This window comes from Danaus plexippus, chromosome 11 (genome assembly GCF_018135715.1).
Source record: "Danaus plexippus chromosome 11, MEX_DaPlex, whole genome shotgun sequence".
Lineage (NCBI taxonomy): Eukaryota > Metazoa > Arthropoda > Insecta > Lepidoptera > Nymphalidae > Danaus > Danaus plexippus.
In genome coordinates, this window is record NC_083544.1 from 4,020,100 (window position 1) to 4,035,240 (window position 15,141).

General features: G+C 32.5%; 2 protein-coding genes across 11 annotated transcripts in view; one reads left to right on the forward strand and one right to left on the reverse strand.

Annotated features, from left to right (window-relative positions):
* Positions 1 to 10,505, forward strand: part of LOC116765445 (cAMP-specific 3',5'-cyclic phosphodiesterase) — a 225,138-nt gene extending 214,633 nt beyond the window's left edge. For all 10 annotated transcript variants that reach the window (XM_061521860.1, XM_032654878.2, XM_032654875.2 and 7 more), the window contains 4 exons: positions 4,701 to 4,794; positions 6,617 to 6,726; positions 6,831 to 7,955; positions 8,120 to 10,505. In XM_061521860.1, the coding sequence (XP_061377844.1) occupies positions 4,701 to 4,794; positions 6,617 to 6,726; positions 6,831 to 7,955; positions 8,120 to 8,182 (1,392 nt within the window). In that variant the 3' untranslated portion in view covers positions 8,183 to 10,505. The remainder of the gene's footprint in view (positions 1 to 4,700; positions 4,795 to 6,616; positions 6,727 to 6,830; positions 7,956 to 8,119) is intronic.
* A 2,730-nt stretch (positions 10,506 to 13,235) lies between these two features.
* Positions 13,236 to 14,236, reverse strand: LOC133319061 (uncharacterized). The gene is made up of 2 exons (XM_061522037.1): positions 14,182 to 14,236; positions 13,236 to 14,100 (listed from the first exon to the last, which is right to left on the reverse strand). The coding sequence occupies exons 1-2, from the start codon at positions 14,231 to 14,233 to the stop codon at positions 13,340 to 13,342; spliced, it is 813 nt and encodes a 270-aa protein (XP_061378021.1). The 5' UTR covers positions 14,234 to 14,236; the 3' UTR covers positions 13,236 to 13,339.
* Positions 14,237 to 15,141: the final 905 nt, after the last annotated feature.

Genomic DNA, 15,141 nt, shown 5'->3' on the forward strand with positions numbered 1-15,141 from the left:
TATAGATATTTAAATATCACTAACGTATTGATATATATATAATATATATTTAGTATGCCTAAACCAATACAGACCCAATTATGAAAATGAAGGATAAGGGACGCTTTCGATATGGGATATAAATGGGATCGTTTACATTTTTGACGTTGAAATTACATTAGCCGATGGAAATTATTGAATATTTATACCGAATGTGTCGTATAATTAATAAATAATGGATGTAACTAACAGCTGACATAATATTCGTGGATGTTATAATAGTATTACAAGTTGTTATGTAGGGTTGCTTGAATGACCTGGTTAGATGGTGACGTGAACATTGGCCTTCCACCAACCGCTGCCCGTCACAAGCGCGAAGGTTGCCACAATTTCCTAGCAGCAATTGGCTTTTATTATACACAGGCGATTTCTTAGTCTCAAATAGATTCATACGCTATTCGATACTTTTATTGTCTCAAGAATCACCCAATGTAATGTCGTTCACTTTCAACACAGCTAAATGCTCGCTAAATGTCAAACAGGTATTTACGTAAAGTGATTTTTTTTATAGTTATTCTCGATAACTCTGTACACCTCAATGCAAATGTTGAAAGTATACAAACATGTTATTAAAAATATCCCAAAAAATACCTTCTGTAGACGTATGCGTCTACGTCACGAGTTTTGAGTTAGATATAAGATGTGATAAGTTGAAATTCGCGAGGCCATTATCATCTCGTATTACTATCAAGGTTTTTTATTCAGGAAACATATTAACAATAAAGTATGTGACGTATAACAACGTCAAGCGGCTACCGTTACGTATAGAGAAGTGATTTAGGTTCAATGAAATGTTTGCTTTACCACTATATTTAAAGCTTTAGTTTATTATAAACGAATTATCATATATCGGTACTGTTTCCTACCTCATTCTTAAATTTTAATCTTTTTATATTGTATCATAATACACTAAAAAAGGATTCAAAACGGAATTCTTTGTTTCCACTGCAATGCAGCAAGAAATAACTATCCATACTTAGTAATAAGATTCTTGTTTCTAAAATTATTTTTGTACATTCCTTCTTGGCAAAAACAAGTACGTTTTTAGTAGCAAGATAAAATTCACGTTTATAAGGAAATTTTTTAAATAGTATTGTAAAATGAAATATGGTAATCAACAAAAATAAACATTAATATAGAATGTATGACAATATCTGTAAATTGCGCAATAGTTATTTTATTAAATTACAAAGCTGGTTTCAACATTCCATTCCATATATAAGAACTGGTTAAAAATACTCAAATACAATTAAATATATTCATAATTAATAAGATAATTGGTTATAATAATTGTGTGAAATTTCAATGAACAATGTATATTTATTAATTATAAAATTTATATCGATCAATGAAAGTTCAAACATAAATCAGAATTAGAACACTCTCGCCGGAGACCCAGATCAGCTGTTAATGAATCCGATGATGTGTATAAAGCATGTTAAGAGATACATTAATAACTCAAAAGTGTTTCAAATTGAAGAGTAAATAATTGTTGGCGTTTACAGTTTCAAATAAAAATGTAGGTCACGGCTGCCAGTCTGTTCTGATACTCGATCGTAAACAGCACACGCTCACCATAAAACTATCTTAGATACTATCTTATCTTTATTATAATAACCTAATCATCAATATTTTATCTTAAATGTGATATCACCCAGCCCATAGTAACGGGAATCCGCGTGCCTAATCACGCTTAACATTTTATCCAAGTATGTATATAACATCATGTTTCTTAGAAATGGTTACATGATCATTATATATTCAATAATTTTCAGAGAAAACATTATGACTTAGAAAATAATTTTTGGAGGTTTAAATAACAGACGAAATTATGATAATAATGGAAAAAAACGGATTGTACAATCACATGATGACAATATATTTTTATAGCGCCATGTAGGCTTAGGCTAAGCGCATCTGTCAGGTTGTAATTACTAATTATTATTGCTTGGTTTTCTTCTGTATTTTTCCATTTGTAAAATGAAATTAAAACGTATAATCACATTGTTTTCATCTATATATCCAAGAACTGCGAACAAACGGAAGCTATTGCCAAATATATAAATAACCAAAGAAAACATCTCTTCGTAGAAATATGATTTCTTTCTACGTCGACTTTCAACTTCGGATATAGATTTATTTTTCCTAAGCGCCACTTTGATCATGTTTCTACGAATAACGTGTACATTAATTATCAATCATGAGGATAAATTCAATTTAAATTTAAATTCAAATATACGTTAAAAGGACTTCTGTAAGGGTTTATGTTTTTTTATAATGAATAGAAATATATTTATAAAAAAAAAACTAATGATAAATTGAATAAAAATGTGCTTAAAATGTTACATCGAGTCCTGATACGTACGCGCGGAGAGGCACGTAGTATGGTACCAAATAAGTGTAGTAAGTAAATAAGTTTGCCCCCACTATCAGCTATAACTATTATAAAAGATTGCTATACTCGCACATAATACGTCATACGACTGGACCGGTTTCTAGTGACTCATTAAATGATATACAATATAAATACATCAATAATGTTACGAAAGTCGATGCTCTGCTTCCTCGTTGTCATTAACTTTTATGTAACTCCATCAGGCGAGTTTGTCGTTTTAAAAGCTTTGAATAATCAGGAGCGGTAAGTGAAATTTACATTTTGGGACTCGTTGAAAAAGTTTTTTTTAAATCAAAAACGATATAAACAGATTATTCATACTATAGGAAAGGGAAAGCTTAAAATATGGTAATTAAAATTTATCTAATATTAAAACAAGTTTATTATTGTCGTATATACTTCTTCTTTTATATAAATGATAACTGTAAATGCGTGTGTTGTAACTGAAGCTTATTTTAAATACATTATACATTTCTTAATTTAGGTTGAGAACAATGTGCTTTACCGACTTAACCATATTTTAACAATTTGCACATAACTGTTCCAAATTTTTCGAAATCTTTTTCCAGTTATTCTAGTAAATGAAAGTTTTTATATATTCGTGACCGCCTTTATGGTATTCATTTCAGTGTTGGAAATAGATTTTTTCCCATATAAAAAAGTGAATGGTTTCAACACTGGACAGTATTTTTAAATCTTTTCTTTGTTAGTTGTCTAAAAATATCTAACAACTATTTTCTTTAAAATTTATCGACTCAGCCTTGGGAATAAGCAAAAAATTCGCACGAGATCAACAAAAAAACTTAATCAAAATTACTGTACATTTTTTTGATCTTCAACAAAATCGTAGATAAAAATACTTAACTATTCACTTTTGCTTATCAATAAATACACTAGAATAATAATAAAATTAATAATATTCATATAAAAGACGAAAAAGTTTTATCTGTTGTCATAAATAATGTAAGAGATATTCTTCAAATAATGTATATTTTTATACAAATATTTAATATTACAATACTTCAATTGAAGAATAATTCGTATTCGTTTCTACTTTATTTTACCGAATCTATCATTGACCTCAATATTTGAATTAAGTTATCGGTGCGCAATCGATAAAAGACCCGCAAGATTGATATCGCACCGGCTCATTCGGCCTCCGGGCTTACTTCCTATCCTTGATGTCAACAGGGATAGTCTAAAGTATGTCAAACATAATTGGATGTTACAGGACAAACCGGTGATTAGACTGTTAATATGCTCTTACTCAATTTCCGCTCTAACACATCACTAGAGCATGTAATTTGGTGACACGATATGATTTCAATCAATACATAAGTTTCAAGTGTTCGTAGAACTTGTTTGATTTATTCGCAATCATTAATCATTTATTTTATTCATCGAAATATCTGTAAATTTTATTGAATAATGCAGAATTTCATATACATACATTTTCTTATTAGATAAAGACGCGATCCGTTCCCATTATTACGTAAAAAAAATTTAAGTTGTTGTGTCATCCAATTTACGATTGCTGTTATTTTATTATACAAAAATAATAATCATAATGCAACATTTTTATATTATATTTTACTTTAATTGGATCGTTATTGAAATTACTTCTTATTGTTTCTGGCAACAGGCGATATAAATTATCGCAATAAAAGCAATTGTGCATTCTCAATTTTCTTTAACAAAACAAACTAGCTTTTAACTAGATTTAACCGAGTTGAACTAGTCCGAGTTGAACAGAAGCCTATTGATGGCGGTTGTAACCTAATAAATCCAATAAGTAAATGATCGTACACTATAAGAGCTAAATAGTAAATTGATTAGTGTCATCCAAGTCTAAGACCAATATATAATTGTAGAGAAGAAAGCGTAGTTGTCGGGAATTCGGGGTGAACCTGATATCATAATCCTAAGAAACAATTATTTTGGTACGCAAGCATCGATGACGGATGAAAACTAATACTAACACAGTACTAAGTGTAAGGCACAGCGTATGAATGCCGCAGTAGACCGTTTGTGCTCGTAATTGACGGACGTCTCACTGTGAACGTTGAATTATATCTAAGCGCGTCATATTATCAACGTTGTGTAGTCGAACATTGTATTTGATATCAAGTTGTCACTATTACTTTACTATATGTGTTGTGAAATGCGAGTGTGCACGGAGAGAGAGTGCGTCCGCTGTGCGCCAGGACGGTGGCTGAAGCGGCGGGTTGCTAGGATCGCACATTCAATAGAAATGTTGCAATTCCAGTTCAAACGGATGCTGAATAAGGAGCTGAGCCACTTCTCGGAGTCCAGCAAATCCGGAAACCAGATTTCGGAGTACATCTGCTCTACTTTCCTGGGTATGTAATTATTATTTTTTTATATTTTTTTTAGGTATATTTTATTTTTAAAAGGTAATAGTCTACAAATATACAGATCACAAGACTTGATTACTTTATATTTACACACGATATTTTTATGTCTAGAAGATCTACTCAGTCATGAATTTAAATCTAGCTTCTTTAGGAGTCCATAACCTTTTGTGTTTTTTTCTATGTGTCTGACATTGATCATAACACAGAAGTTTCCTTATAAAGTGATAATGAATATGTTATATTTGTCGTTACACAACATTGAAATTATGTCATTTTTAGCTAACGAAAAGAAAATCAATTTAAATTTTATTATTTAATAAATTATTATATTGCGTATACTTTTAAACAATTTCAATAAAAAAATATATATTACAAAATTTAAGTTATATTGTATCATGATATTACTTACAACATTAAGGAGAAGAAAGTCTTTAATTGTATTGAATTATTATTTTAATTTAATTACACATTCATTTCCATAACGTATTGTTATTTAAAATTCTTCATCGGCTATAAAATAAGGCCAAGTACGAATAGGTTGTCCTTCACATAAAGTAGCTTACACCCTTCAACTAGCCTTGTCCTACAATTTGTGAAATTAGCTATTAGTATTACGTACAAAATAGATTTGAATGAATTTTCTTACAAAAATAAAACATTTACATCATGTATAAAATGTTGCGACCAAATTATATAACTATTTCAAACATTCTCTTTCCCTTAACAAATGTTAATAAATGAACGGTTTTACGAGCAATACAACACGAAAACAATAAAAAATTTAGTGTAATCTTAAAAAAAGTTTATAAACATACGCGTTCACATACGAGTTGTTTTGCAATGAAAAGCTACTAGCATTCCTTGAGAATACTTAGTGTATTAATAGATGGCGTGACATTAAGACACTATAAATAGCTGAGAATTAAAATTAGACGAATCTAATTCTATGATATATTGAGGCCACACTAGCACACGGAGGTTGGCTTGAGGGGTCTTTAATTAATTTGTTTGTCTTCTAGCCTCCACTGTCCGTCTTATACATCCTAAAATTAAATAAAGTTTTCCGTTTTAGATAGAGGATAATTCATAAAACGATTTCAGTTTTGGTTCTATTCTTAGAATTTTATATTGATCATATAAACTTTTAAATCCGCTTATCTATTGAGAACGGTTTCCAGATTAATATAGAGATTTACGATACATTAAATCGTTTTTTATTATTATTATTTTTCTACTGCGTCGCTGCACGGCTATTCTGATTAGATATAACAGGGCTGCGTAGTAAACAGACCCTATAAACAACGATAGCAAATCTTATAAGCTTTAATTATATGATGTTCAATGAAAAATATCACAATGGTTTGATTTTCAACTCTGTGTATGTGTTAATAAAATTGATAAATTACATTTCATTACAACTCACAATGCTTTTTTATCGTCATATATTTAAGAGATAGTAGCGATCTAGAAAAATGTAACAAGTAAATCTATAGTAGGTTCCTTAGTCCGACACCCACTTTCTTTCGACATCGATACCTATTGACACAATTTTGGTAAAGATAATAAATAAATATGTTCGTGTTTTTAGCATATAAGTAGCAAAATGATAATATAGGTCAACAAAGTTACTACTAAACCGTCTGCCGACTTTTGTTATCAAGCACGCTTTTTTGTTATTCATATGATAAATTTCGTTATCTAAACTTGTATAATTAATAAAATTATCTCACCTATTCCAACATTTAAAGTAAACTGAAGTTGGACATATTTTAAGACATATGACATTATTTTATTGCATTCATTTCAGACAAACAACAGGAACTCGATATACCATCGCTGCATGTCGAAGAGAACACTGAACGTATTAAGAAGAAGGAAAAGCCACGCCATGGCGGATCTGCAACTACTATGTCACAAGTATGTTTATATAACTAACAAAGTTTTGTTCTGTCTGCCTAAATAGAAACACAAGTTTCTAATTTAAGAAACATATTGTTAATATAAATTTGTTCTCTTTGCAGATATCTGGTGTCAAAAGAACACTAACACACACTAACAGTTTTACTGGCGAACGTGTACCAAGGTATGGAGTTGAAACTCCACATGAAGAAGAGTTGGGTCGCCAATTAGGTGAACTTGATCGCTGGGGTGTTGACATTTTCCGCATTGGGGATTTATCTTGTGGCCGCCCACTCACAGCTGTGGCCTATGCAGCCTTCACGTCACGGGAATTATTGTCAACCCTTCAAATCCCAGGACGCACTTTCCTTGCCTTCGCAGTAACACTTGAGGAACATTACATTCGTGACAATCCGTTCCACAACTCACTCCATGCAGCGGATGTCACACAATCAACTCACGTCCTGCTTAACACACCAGCTCTTGATGCAGTATTTACACCACTTGAAGTCTGCGCTGCATTGTTTGCTGCTTGTGTACATGATGTTGACCACCCCGGTTTGACAAATCAATTCCTCGTAAACTCCAGCTCTGAACTGGCTCTTATGTACAACGATGAGTCTGTGCTTGAAAACCATCATCTTGCTGTGGCCTTCAAACTTCTTCAGAATGACGGTTGCGATATTTTTGTAAATCTTCATAAGAAACAAAGGCAGACACTGAGGAAAATGGTGATCGATATGGTCCTTTCAACAGATATGTCAAAGCACATGAGCCTACTTGCAGATCTTAAAACCATGGTAGAAACAAAGAAAGTCGCCGGTAGTGGAGTGTTACTGCTTGATAATTACACAGACCGTATTCAAGTATTAGAGAATCTCGTACACTGTGCTGATCTTAGCAATCCTACGAAGCCTTTGCCTCTGTATAAGCGATGGGTGGCATTACTTATGGAAGAGTTCTTCCAACAAGGTGATCGTGAACGAGAACAAGGAATGGACATCAGCCCGATGTGTGATCGTCATAATGCAACGATTGAGAAATCTCAAGTCGGATTCATTGACTACATCGTTCATCCATTGTGGGAGACTTGGGCTGACCTCGTTCATCCAGATGCACAAGACATTTTAGACACATTGGAAGAGAACCGAGACTACTATCAAAGTATGATACCTCCATCACCGCCTCCAGCACCTGTTTCACACGCAGGAACCGACGACGAGCGCCCCGAACAAATACGCTTTCAAGTAAGTTTACAACAAAATATATTATGTCCTCAATATCCCAAATAATATATCCTAGATGACAAAATTTCGCTTCATCGACAAAAAACTACTCAGTGATATTTTAAATCATCACTGTGTAGTTTTTGATATTTTAAAAACATCACTAACCGAAATTGTATTTCTAGGTAACTCTCGAAGAGGGCGAAGGTTCAGAGGACTGCGAGGGTGAAGGGGATGGTGGGATGTGACGGAAACTATTGGGAATCTACAAGAAACTGACCGAGAAGATGCAGGTGTGGTGGAAGCTCTGGCAGTAGGGCGCGTCCTCCGCCGGCCGGGCGGGTGGACCCTTGTTGGATAATACTTGTTGACGCTTACCCACGAAATGATGCGATACGCAATCGTAACATTTCTATCATAATTAAATGTATTATGTAATTACGCGATGTTGTCTAGAGTTACCTATCGACTACTTGTCCCTCCAATGACTGTATAACATTCGACTCTGTAGTGTGTTTGTATTTTTATTTTTCTTTCTAACCAAAGATTCGGAGGTCAACTCTTTGCGTTCGTAAGATCCCTGTGAGTAGTTTGTCTTCTAATGTTAAATCGTATAAGTAGTTTTAGACGTCGACCTCGTATTTACTGGGTCGACTATGTAAGGACATTGAAAACGCTTATTAATTGGTATGAAAGGGTAATTTATATTGTCATATCATCCACGTTTCTCATATATAATACGGGTTTGCGAAAATGATGTTAATCACCAAAATATGTTAACATAATAGGTATTCCTAAATGTAAACCAATTTTGTAGAGTAAAAATTTTTAAATGCCTTTCGGAGTTGTTGTTTTGTCTCGTCTATTAGTATTTTGTATTCAGTCAGTCTCTTCGCGAGAAGATACAGAACTGAATAAATCCTATTAAATAGCTTTACTCGTTTTGGTTACCTATGCACCTCAATCGTATAAAGGATCGCTGGCGATTCCCTATTTTTTTCTTATTAAATTAATTATTTATATTAAATACAAACTTAATCATAGTTTGTTCATTCAAAACTTAAGTCATAAATCTCTAAGGATAAATAATTGTATGCAACTAACGGCTTGAAGTCTTGAAATGTTTAATGATAATAATTACTAACAATGGAGTGGTTTACTTCTAAGTTTTCTCTACCTATAAGTAGATGTTTACCGAAACAGTTTAAGTGCGAACTATGTGCACCAGGGCCGGGTCTTGCAATAGTAAATCTTTAAGTATATAGATTCCTAAAAATTTTGCGCACAACATTCACGCCGTACATTTCAATGTAGCCAACGTCATTGCACTCCTCTGGAAACAACCGCTGATCTGACTCCACGCGGTTTTCTTTGATGAGCAAATCTCATATCAATCTAGTAATCATTTTACAACAACCATTTCACATTGTTTTTGTATGATAAAGATAATGTAGTTTTATTTATCTGTATTATGTTTGCATTTCATCGACGTCAATATGTTACTATTATAAATATTTGTGAGCTGGTCTCTATACTTTTATGTACTCAAAAGATATTCGTTAAACTGATGTAATGACTTTTTTTTTTATTTTTGTTCGCTTTTATAATTCTGTCATTGTACCTCCAAACAAAGTATTATTTTGCAACTATTAATGTTATGCTCCATCATTAAACTGTGTCAAGAATGAAGGTCCAATGTACATTATTTTCTTAGGTAAATTAAGATTCTATTCAGCTAACATATTTACAAAACGTCTGATTTTAAACGCATAGATACCTATGATAGTATATGATACGTCGTATGAGGACAAAAATATATATATATGTATAACAAAAACGCTTAAATACATTTGTGTGTAATAGAAACATTACGCTTAGAACATTTTGTGTTATAATAAATATAATATTTAAATTATCTTGAATAATGTTTGTACTTGTAGATCTGTGTGATGAACGCGCGATGTAAATGCGCGTCATACTGTATTGGTAGTTCGCGTGAGGACAGATTGTATATCCGGATGGCGACACACCGATAATAAATCGATAATTTACATCTATAAAATGTGTAACTAGTTATAATATGCTCGTTGTGTAATATTAATTTCTATATAAATGGATGTACCTTCCTATATAAATATTTGAATGGGTACTTTGAATAAAACCCTGTATACATTGCGTTCTATGCGATATATGTATGTCGCCTTTTTTACTCACGTACTACCTATAAGTTATATCACATTAGCTAACTACCAAAGAACAATGTAACGTACCTAATTTCATTATATTGTGTATATGTGCATCTGGCATGTCACTTTTTTCAAATTTGTTGTTTAGAATTACCTGATAAGTATTTCGCAGAGCGGTTTCAGTGTTATATAATTGTTTGTCAGTATGGAACTAACACTAAGATTGATAAACATAGTTAAATTATAAATACCGATTTAAGTGTGCAATGCTGGACATTTGCATTACTTACTATTTATGTTTAAAACAAAATAGCTTGTAATAGTTTAAATATTTGAGTTGAAGAATATTAATGTATTTAGAATAAAAAATAATTAAAGAAAACAACAGCGTTTGTTTTTAATATTAAGTTGCTAATATTCATGTCTATGATGGGATAGTGTCGAATTTATTAATAACATCCTTACCTGCCGTCCCTAAATATAACCAATTCTAGAGTATATCTAAAGATTCTATATAAAATTTTATTAGAAAAAAGTACTTTATCAAAGGATGTCAAGAATATCTGGAACGATATTGTGGTAAATCTGAGATGACCAGAAAGCCGTGCAAGTAAAAAATCGCCTAAACGCCTAAAAACGCCTAAAATACTGAAGTTGAAACTGAACCAATTTCCCACTTTTAATGACTTAAAAAATATTTATTTATATCTTTTAGGACGATCAGTAGTGGTTACACTTAGGAACATAAATGATTAAAAAAATAAATTATCCAATACTATTCACGCTAACCATTACATTGTCAGCAAAACGTCCCCACCAGCCGTTATGTCTTATTGTTCGAATTAGGATAGAATAAACTAGTATAGTGCGAAACCTGCCGAGTAACTACCGCCCATTGAGCTTGCTATCAAGAGACAAAACGTAAAGACGGATAATGATAAGCACTGAGCACTCTTAAACGGAATGTAGAACGTAGTTACAACCTATTCAAAGTTGAACTGCCCGTATATAGAATAATCGAGGGTCATTTTAATGAAGTGCCCAGCAGATCAAATTACGAAAGAAATTTATATTAGGATACTGGATGTTTCTTCAGTTATATAATATACAATAAATTAATTAAAAAAATCTCCCCCTGTAATTAAATAATGCTGGGGCTGTTTAAAGACTGATATATTTTACACAATAAAATAAAAAATAACTACAGTTTTATCTTAATTCGATTGAAATGTAAGGACTCTTATCAAATGTAAATATTTAGATTGATAATTCCCCTAAATTAGAATTATTGTATTTAGCTTGCTATAACTGTCGCTATTACCGTCTATAAAGTTCTAAAAATGTTCTTTTATGACAACACTTCAATCCTATTTCAAATATTATTTAATCTGACGTATCCTTTCTGGGGTCACGAACCACCTTTTTCATGCCACCTTCGTCACCAGGTTTCGATTTCGATTAAATCATTGGTGTGATTTAATAGGTTGTACGAAACAGTGAACTAAAATATTATATAAAAAAAAAAAACAAAAAATCGTTATAACATGTGAATTTATATTTAATTTACCTAAGCTTTTGAGTTGAAATGGAAAAAGGGATTATCTAAATTTATTTCAACTGTTTAACAAATGATAAAAGTTTCTTTATCTAGGAAAGGTTATTGAAATAGTGTTATACTTAAGCAAGCATTAATCTTTTACTTAATGCTCATTGAAAAATGTTTCGTTTTTAAAACAAATGAAAAAATTGTGCATAAATATATATTTTTAAACTCACTCACACAGAAGATGGAAAGGAGAATGCTGCAATGTTTATATCGGCGCAATGCTTATTATTTAAATAACTAATAATTGAGAGTAGTTGAAATTATCAGGTGTCAGCCGCATAACCACCTGCGTAGTGCGTAGCCACCTGTGCAAGTGTAGTGACAACAATGAGTGTCGGTTGGTATAAATAGAGGGAGAGTACAGATTACAGAGAGTCTCGTTCGAGCCATTGCAGGGTACGGACCTATTCGATGTAAGGTGTTCGTCAAATCGTCTGCGAGGTCTCCTTCAAGAGTCTGAGATCCTGATGACATTCAAGAATAAAGTCATTGGTGACGTCAGTTATGTTATTTTTGGTCTTGCAGAAAGAGCCTCGCAAGTCTTTCAATTACATATTAGCCTGTCGCTATTTATTAAACGTTAGATATTAGAATAACACAGCAGAGTAGGTAGATTGTAGGTAGATATTATCACTGTCAAAATTATGTCTGACGTATAATGTATACTACACATTAAGTAGAGAGAGGGGGAAGTGTCTGACCGAAATGCGCTCAGAGCTGTGGTTTACCGTGAGGGAAGAGCAGCCTATCTACTGCTGCCGCATGTTTGAAACAAAGCTGTTTACCCTTCCATAAGAAGTTATCGCTTTAAAATCACGTGAGTACTGTTTGAGATAGACTTTTGTTCAATAAGGAACGAAGCTCAATGCTACTTAATTGATTTACTGAAATCTACGGTTACCACGGGACTAAGACTGTCTGGTATTCATTCGACCTTTCCTGAACTATAAGAACAATGAACCGTGTTATATATGTATGTTAGTTATATTTAAAAAATGTAAAAGAAAATAGCAAATTTTTATAAAATAAAAAAAACATACGCCGTGATTGTCATTTTGATATTGTTCTTACATATATGATACACTTCACCAAGTAACCATACTCTAAATTGCAAACCATACTCTAAATTGCAAATACACACGAACAAATTAAAAACAACCCTCGTGTTGCATCGGAGCTAAAAATATACATGTGAATTAATTTCTTATAGTTTTATTAAAAATTAAAATTGTAACAAAAAATAAGAGGAGCTGCATTGACTAAGGGGCGAGGTGTGGAGTGGTGTGATGTATCGAGGAGGGGAGAGGTGTGGTGAGGAGAGAAGAGGAGAGGAGAAGAGAGGGGAGGAGAGATTATTTAAAGAGCCTTTTTGGATGTAATTCGGAATTACTTTGTGAAATTGGAAATAAACAAGTGATTTACCAAGAAGTCGTACTGTTTTAATTATTTTCTTTGAAAAGTCAGTTGTGTTTTGTAATTAAGGTAATAAATACTAGCTTCTGTCGGATATCCTCAAACCATTTATTCTTCTGATAACTCGGAAGAGATAAAAACACTAAGTTTGCTAAAAATATAAAAAAAAAATATATGATATTTAGTAAAAATATACATTTTTAGTACGCATAATATTTAAGTAATATAAAGAAAAAAAATAAAAATGTGTAAAAAGAATTAGACGATAAGCACGTTTGTCGGTTAGGTTCGTTGAATTTCTTTGTATTTGATGAATTTTTCTCAATATTTAGTGTGTTTATTTCTTTAGCATTTTTTGTATAATTTCCAGTTACTGATCCCTTTCCGAAATTGTATACATTACTTTCGTAAATCCTACGCGAATCTGCATTCATTTCCATACCTCCGCTGGCTTGAGAATTGCTATTTGTCAACATAGATACCACTTTTAGTCCTATATTAGTCGGTTGGGTCTGGTTATTACCGCTTTGTAATTTATATACTTGATTGCTCTCCTCTGTGTATCCATAACGTATGTTCCTATTAGCAGCACTGTCAAAGTTATTGCCAGTAAGAAAAGTATTTGAACTCCATACGCTCTCCGGTTCTTTGGTGATTATCTGCTTTTGATTTGGTTGTCCTTGAAAATTGGAATAATTTGATATGACATAGGAGACCCTTTCATGTCTAGGATCGCCAAATACCGTAGCAGTTCGTGTTTGGGTACTTGATGACTGACGACTAGAACCTAATATATAAGTGTTGTTCTCCATCTTTTCAACTGTTTCATACATGTTCTTGTCATTTAAATTCGTGTTAAAATGGCTATTTCTTTGTACAGATAAGACTTTAATCACTTCCTCCCCTTTTTGTACTGGTGTCTCATCTTCAGTCTTATCTCTAATTTCCTCTGTTCGAATTCCTTGAATAAGATTTAATCAATACGTTTTTATGGAAGAAAAATAAATGAAATTACGTAATACATACAATAAACAATACTTACTAGAAACACTACTGCTAGTAGTGAACAAAATTACTACGATAAGCCACGACATTGCAACTACAATATTTATCTAATACTGCATCTACTTCGTATGATTGTATCATTAAATCTAATTCATTTTACAATTAAATAACAGAGTTTAATGATTCATTAGCTTAATTGTTTTTTTTTTTCCAATATGACATCTGATTCCTTTCCGCCTCTGTGACTCATACAAAGAAAACTAATAATCATTGACATCACTAAACCCAATCAAAAAAAAAACAACAATCAGTTTGGAGTCATAATTGATTTTATTTTTTCTTATTTATTGTCGTCTAAGACCTTAGAATCAACTTACATAACTTACAAAGTAAATAGTAATTACAAATATTGAAAGAAGAAAGCCGTATCTAGTTTTTTAAACTTCATATACTCACTAAGATATGTTGGATATCGAAATAATTTTCTATATCCAGGAATCATTAAGCCTCAAGAAAATATGTGTTATTTTGGATTTTATATCTCTCATCATTTACATGATTTAAAAATCTTTGCCAAGGAGATGTTTAAGAAAAATAATTAGCATATATGTATGTAGATCGGTGATCCGAAACTTCTCAGCATTCCATAAATTTATCATGCGTATGCTGAGTCCATCGCGTTACAGGGAGAGGTGCTTCAACAGTGCCTGAGACTTGCGACCCAGGTGTAGGTTTAAGGGTCCCCTATCTAACGCGCGTTAAATGTTCACCTCCACCGTCCAAGCTCATCACTCTACCTAACCAAATTTGAAAAGAACTTACTAGCGCTGCCTTCGAAGTACGTTCCAAGAATGAATTGATGTTAGTTGTGAATAGGCCCAAGTCTTTTAGTAGGTTGTACCTCTCGCGCCCACGTGTACCGCGTATAAATGTTCGACGAACCTATTCCTAGTCAGTTCGTTCGTGAGCTAGTATTACTTATTGATCTTGATGGCAT

Bases quoted from the DNA above. Each gene is read 5' to 3' on its own strand.
- LOC133319061 (XM_061522037.1), bottom strand. From the start codon at position 14,233: ATGTCGTGGCTTATCGTAGTAATTTTGTTCACTACTAGCAGTAGTGTT. The intron at 14,101-14,181 runs GTAAGTATTGTT...ATCTTATTCAAG, and splicing joins TACTAGCAGTAGTGTTTCTA to GAATTCGAACAGAGGAAATT.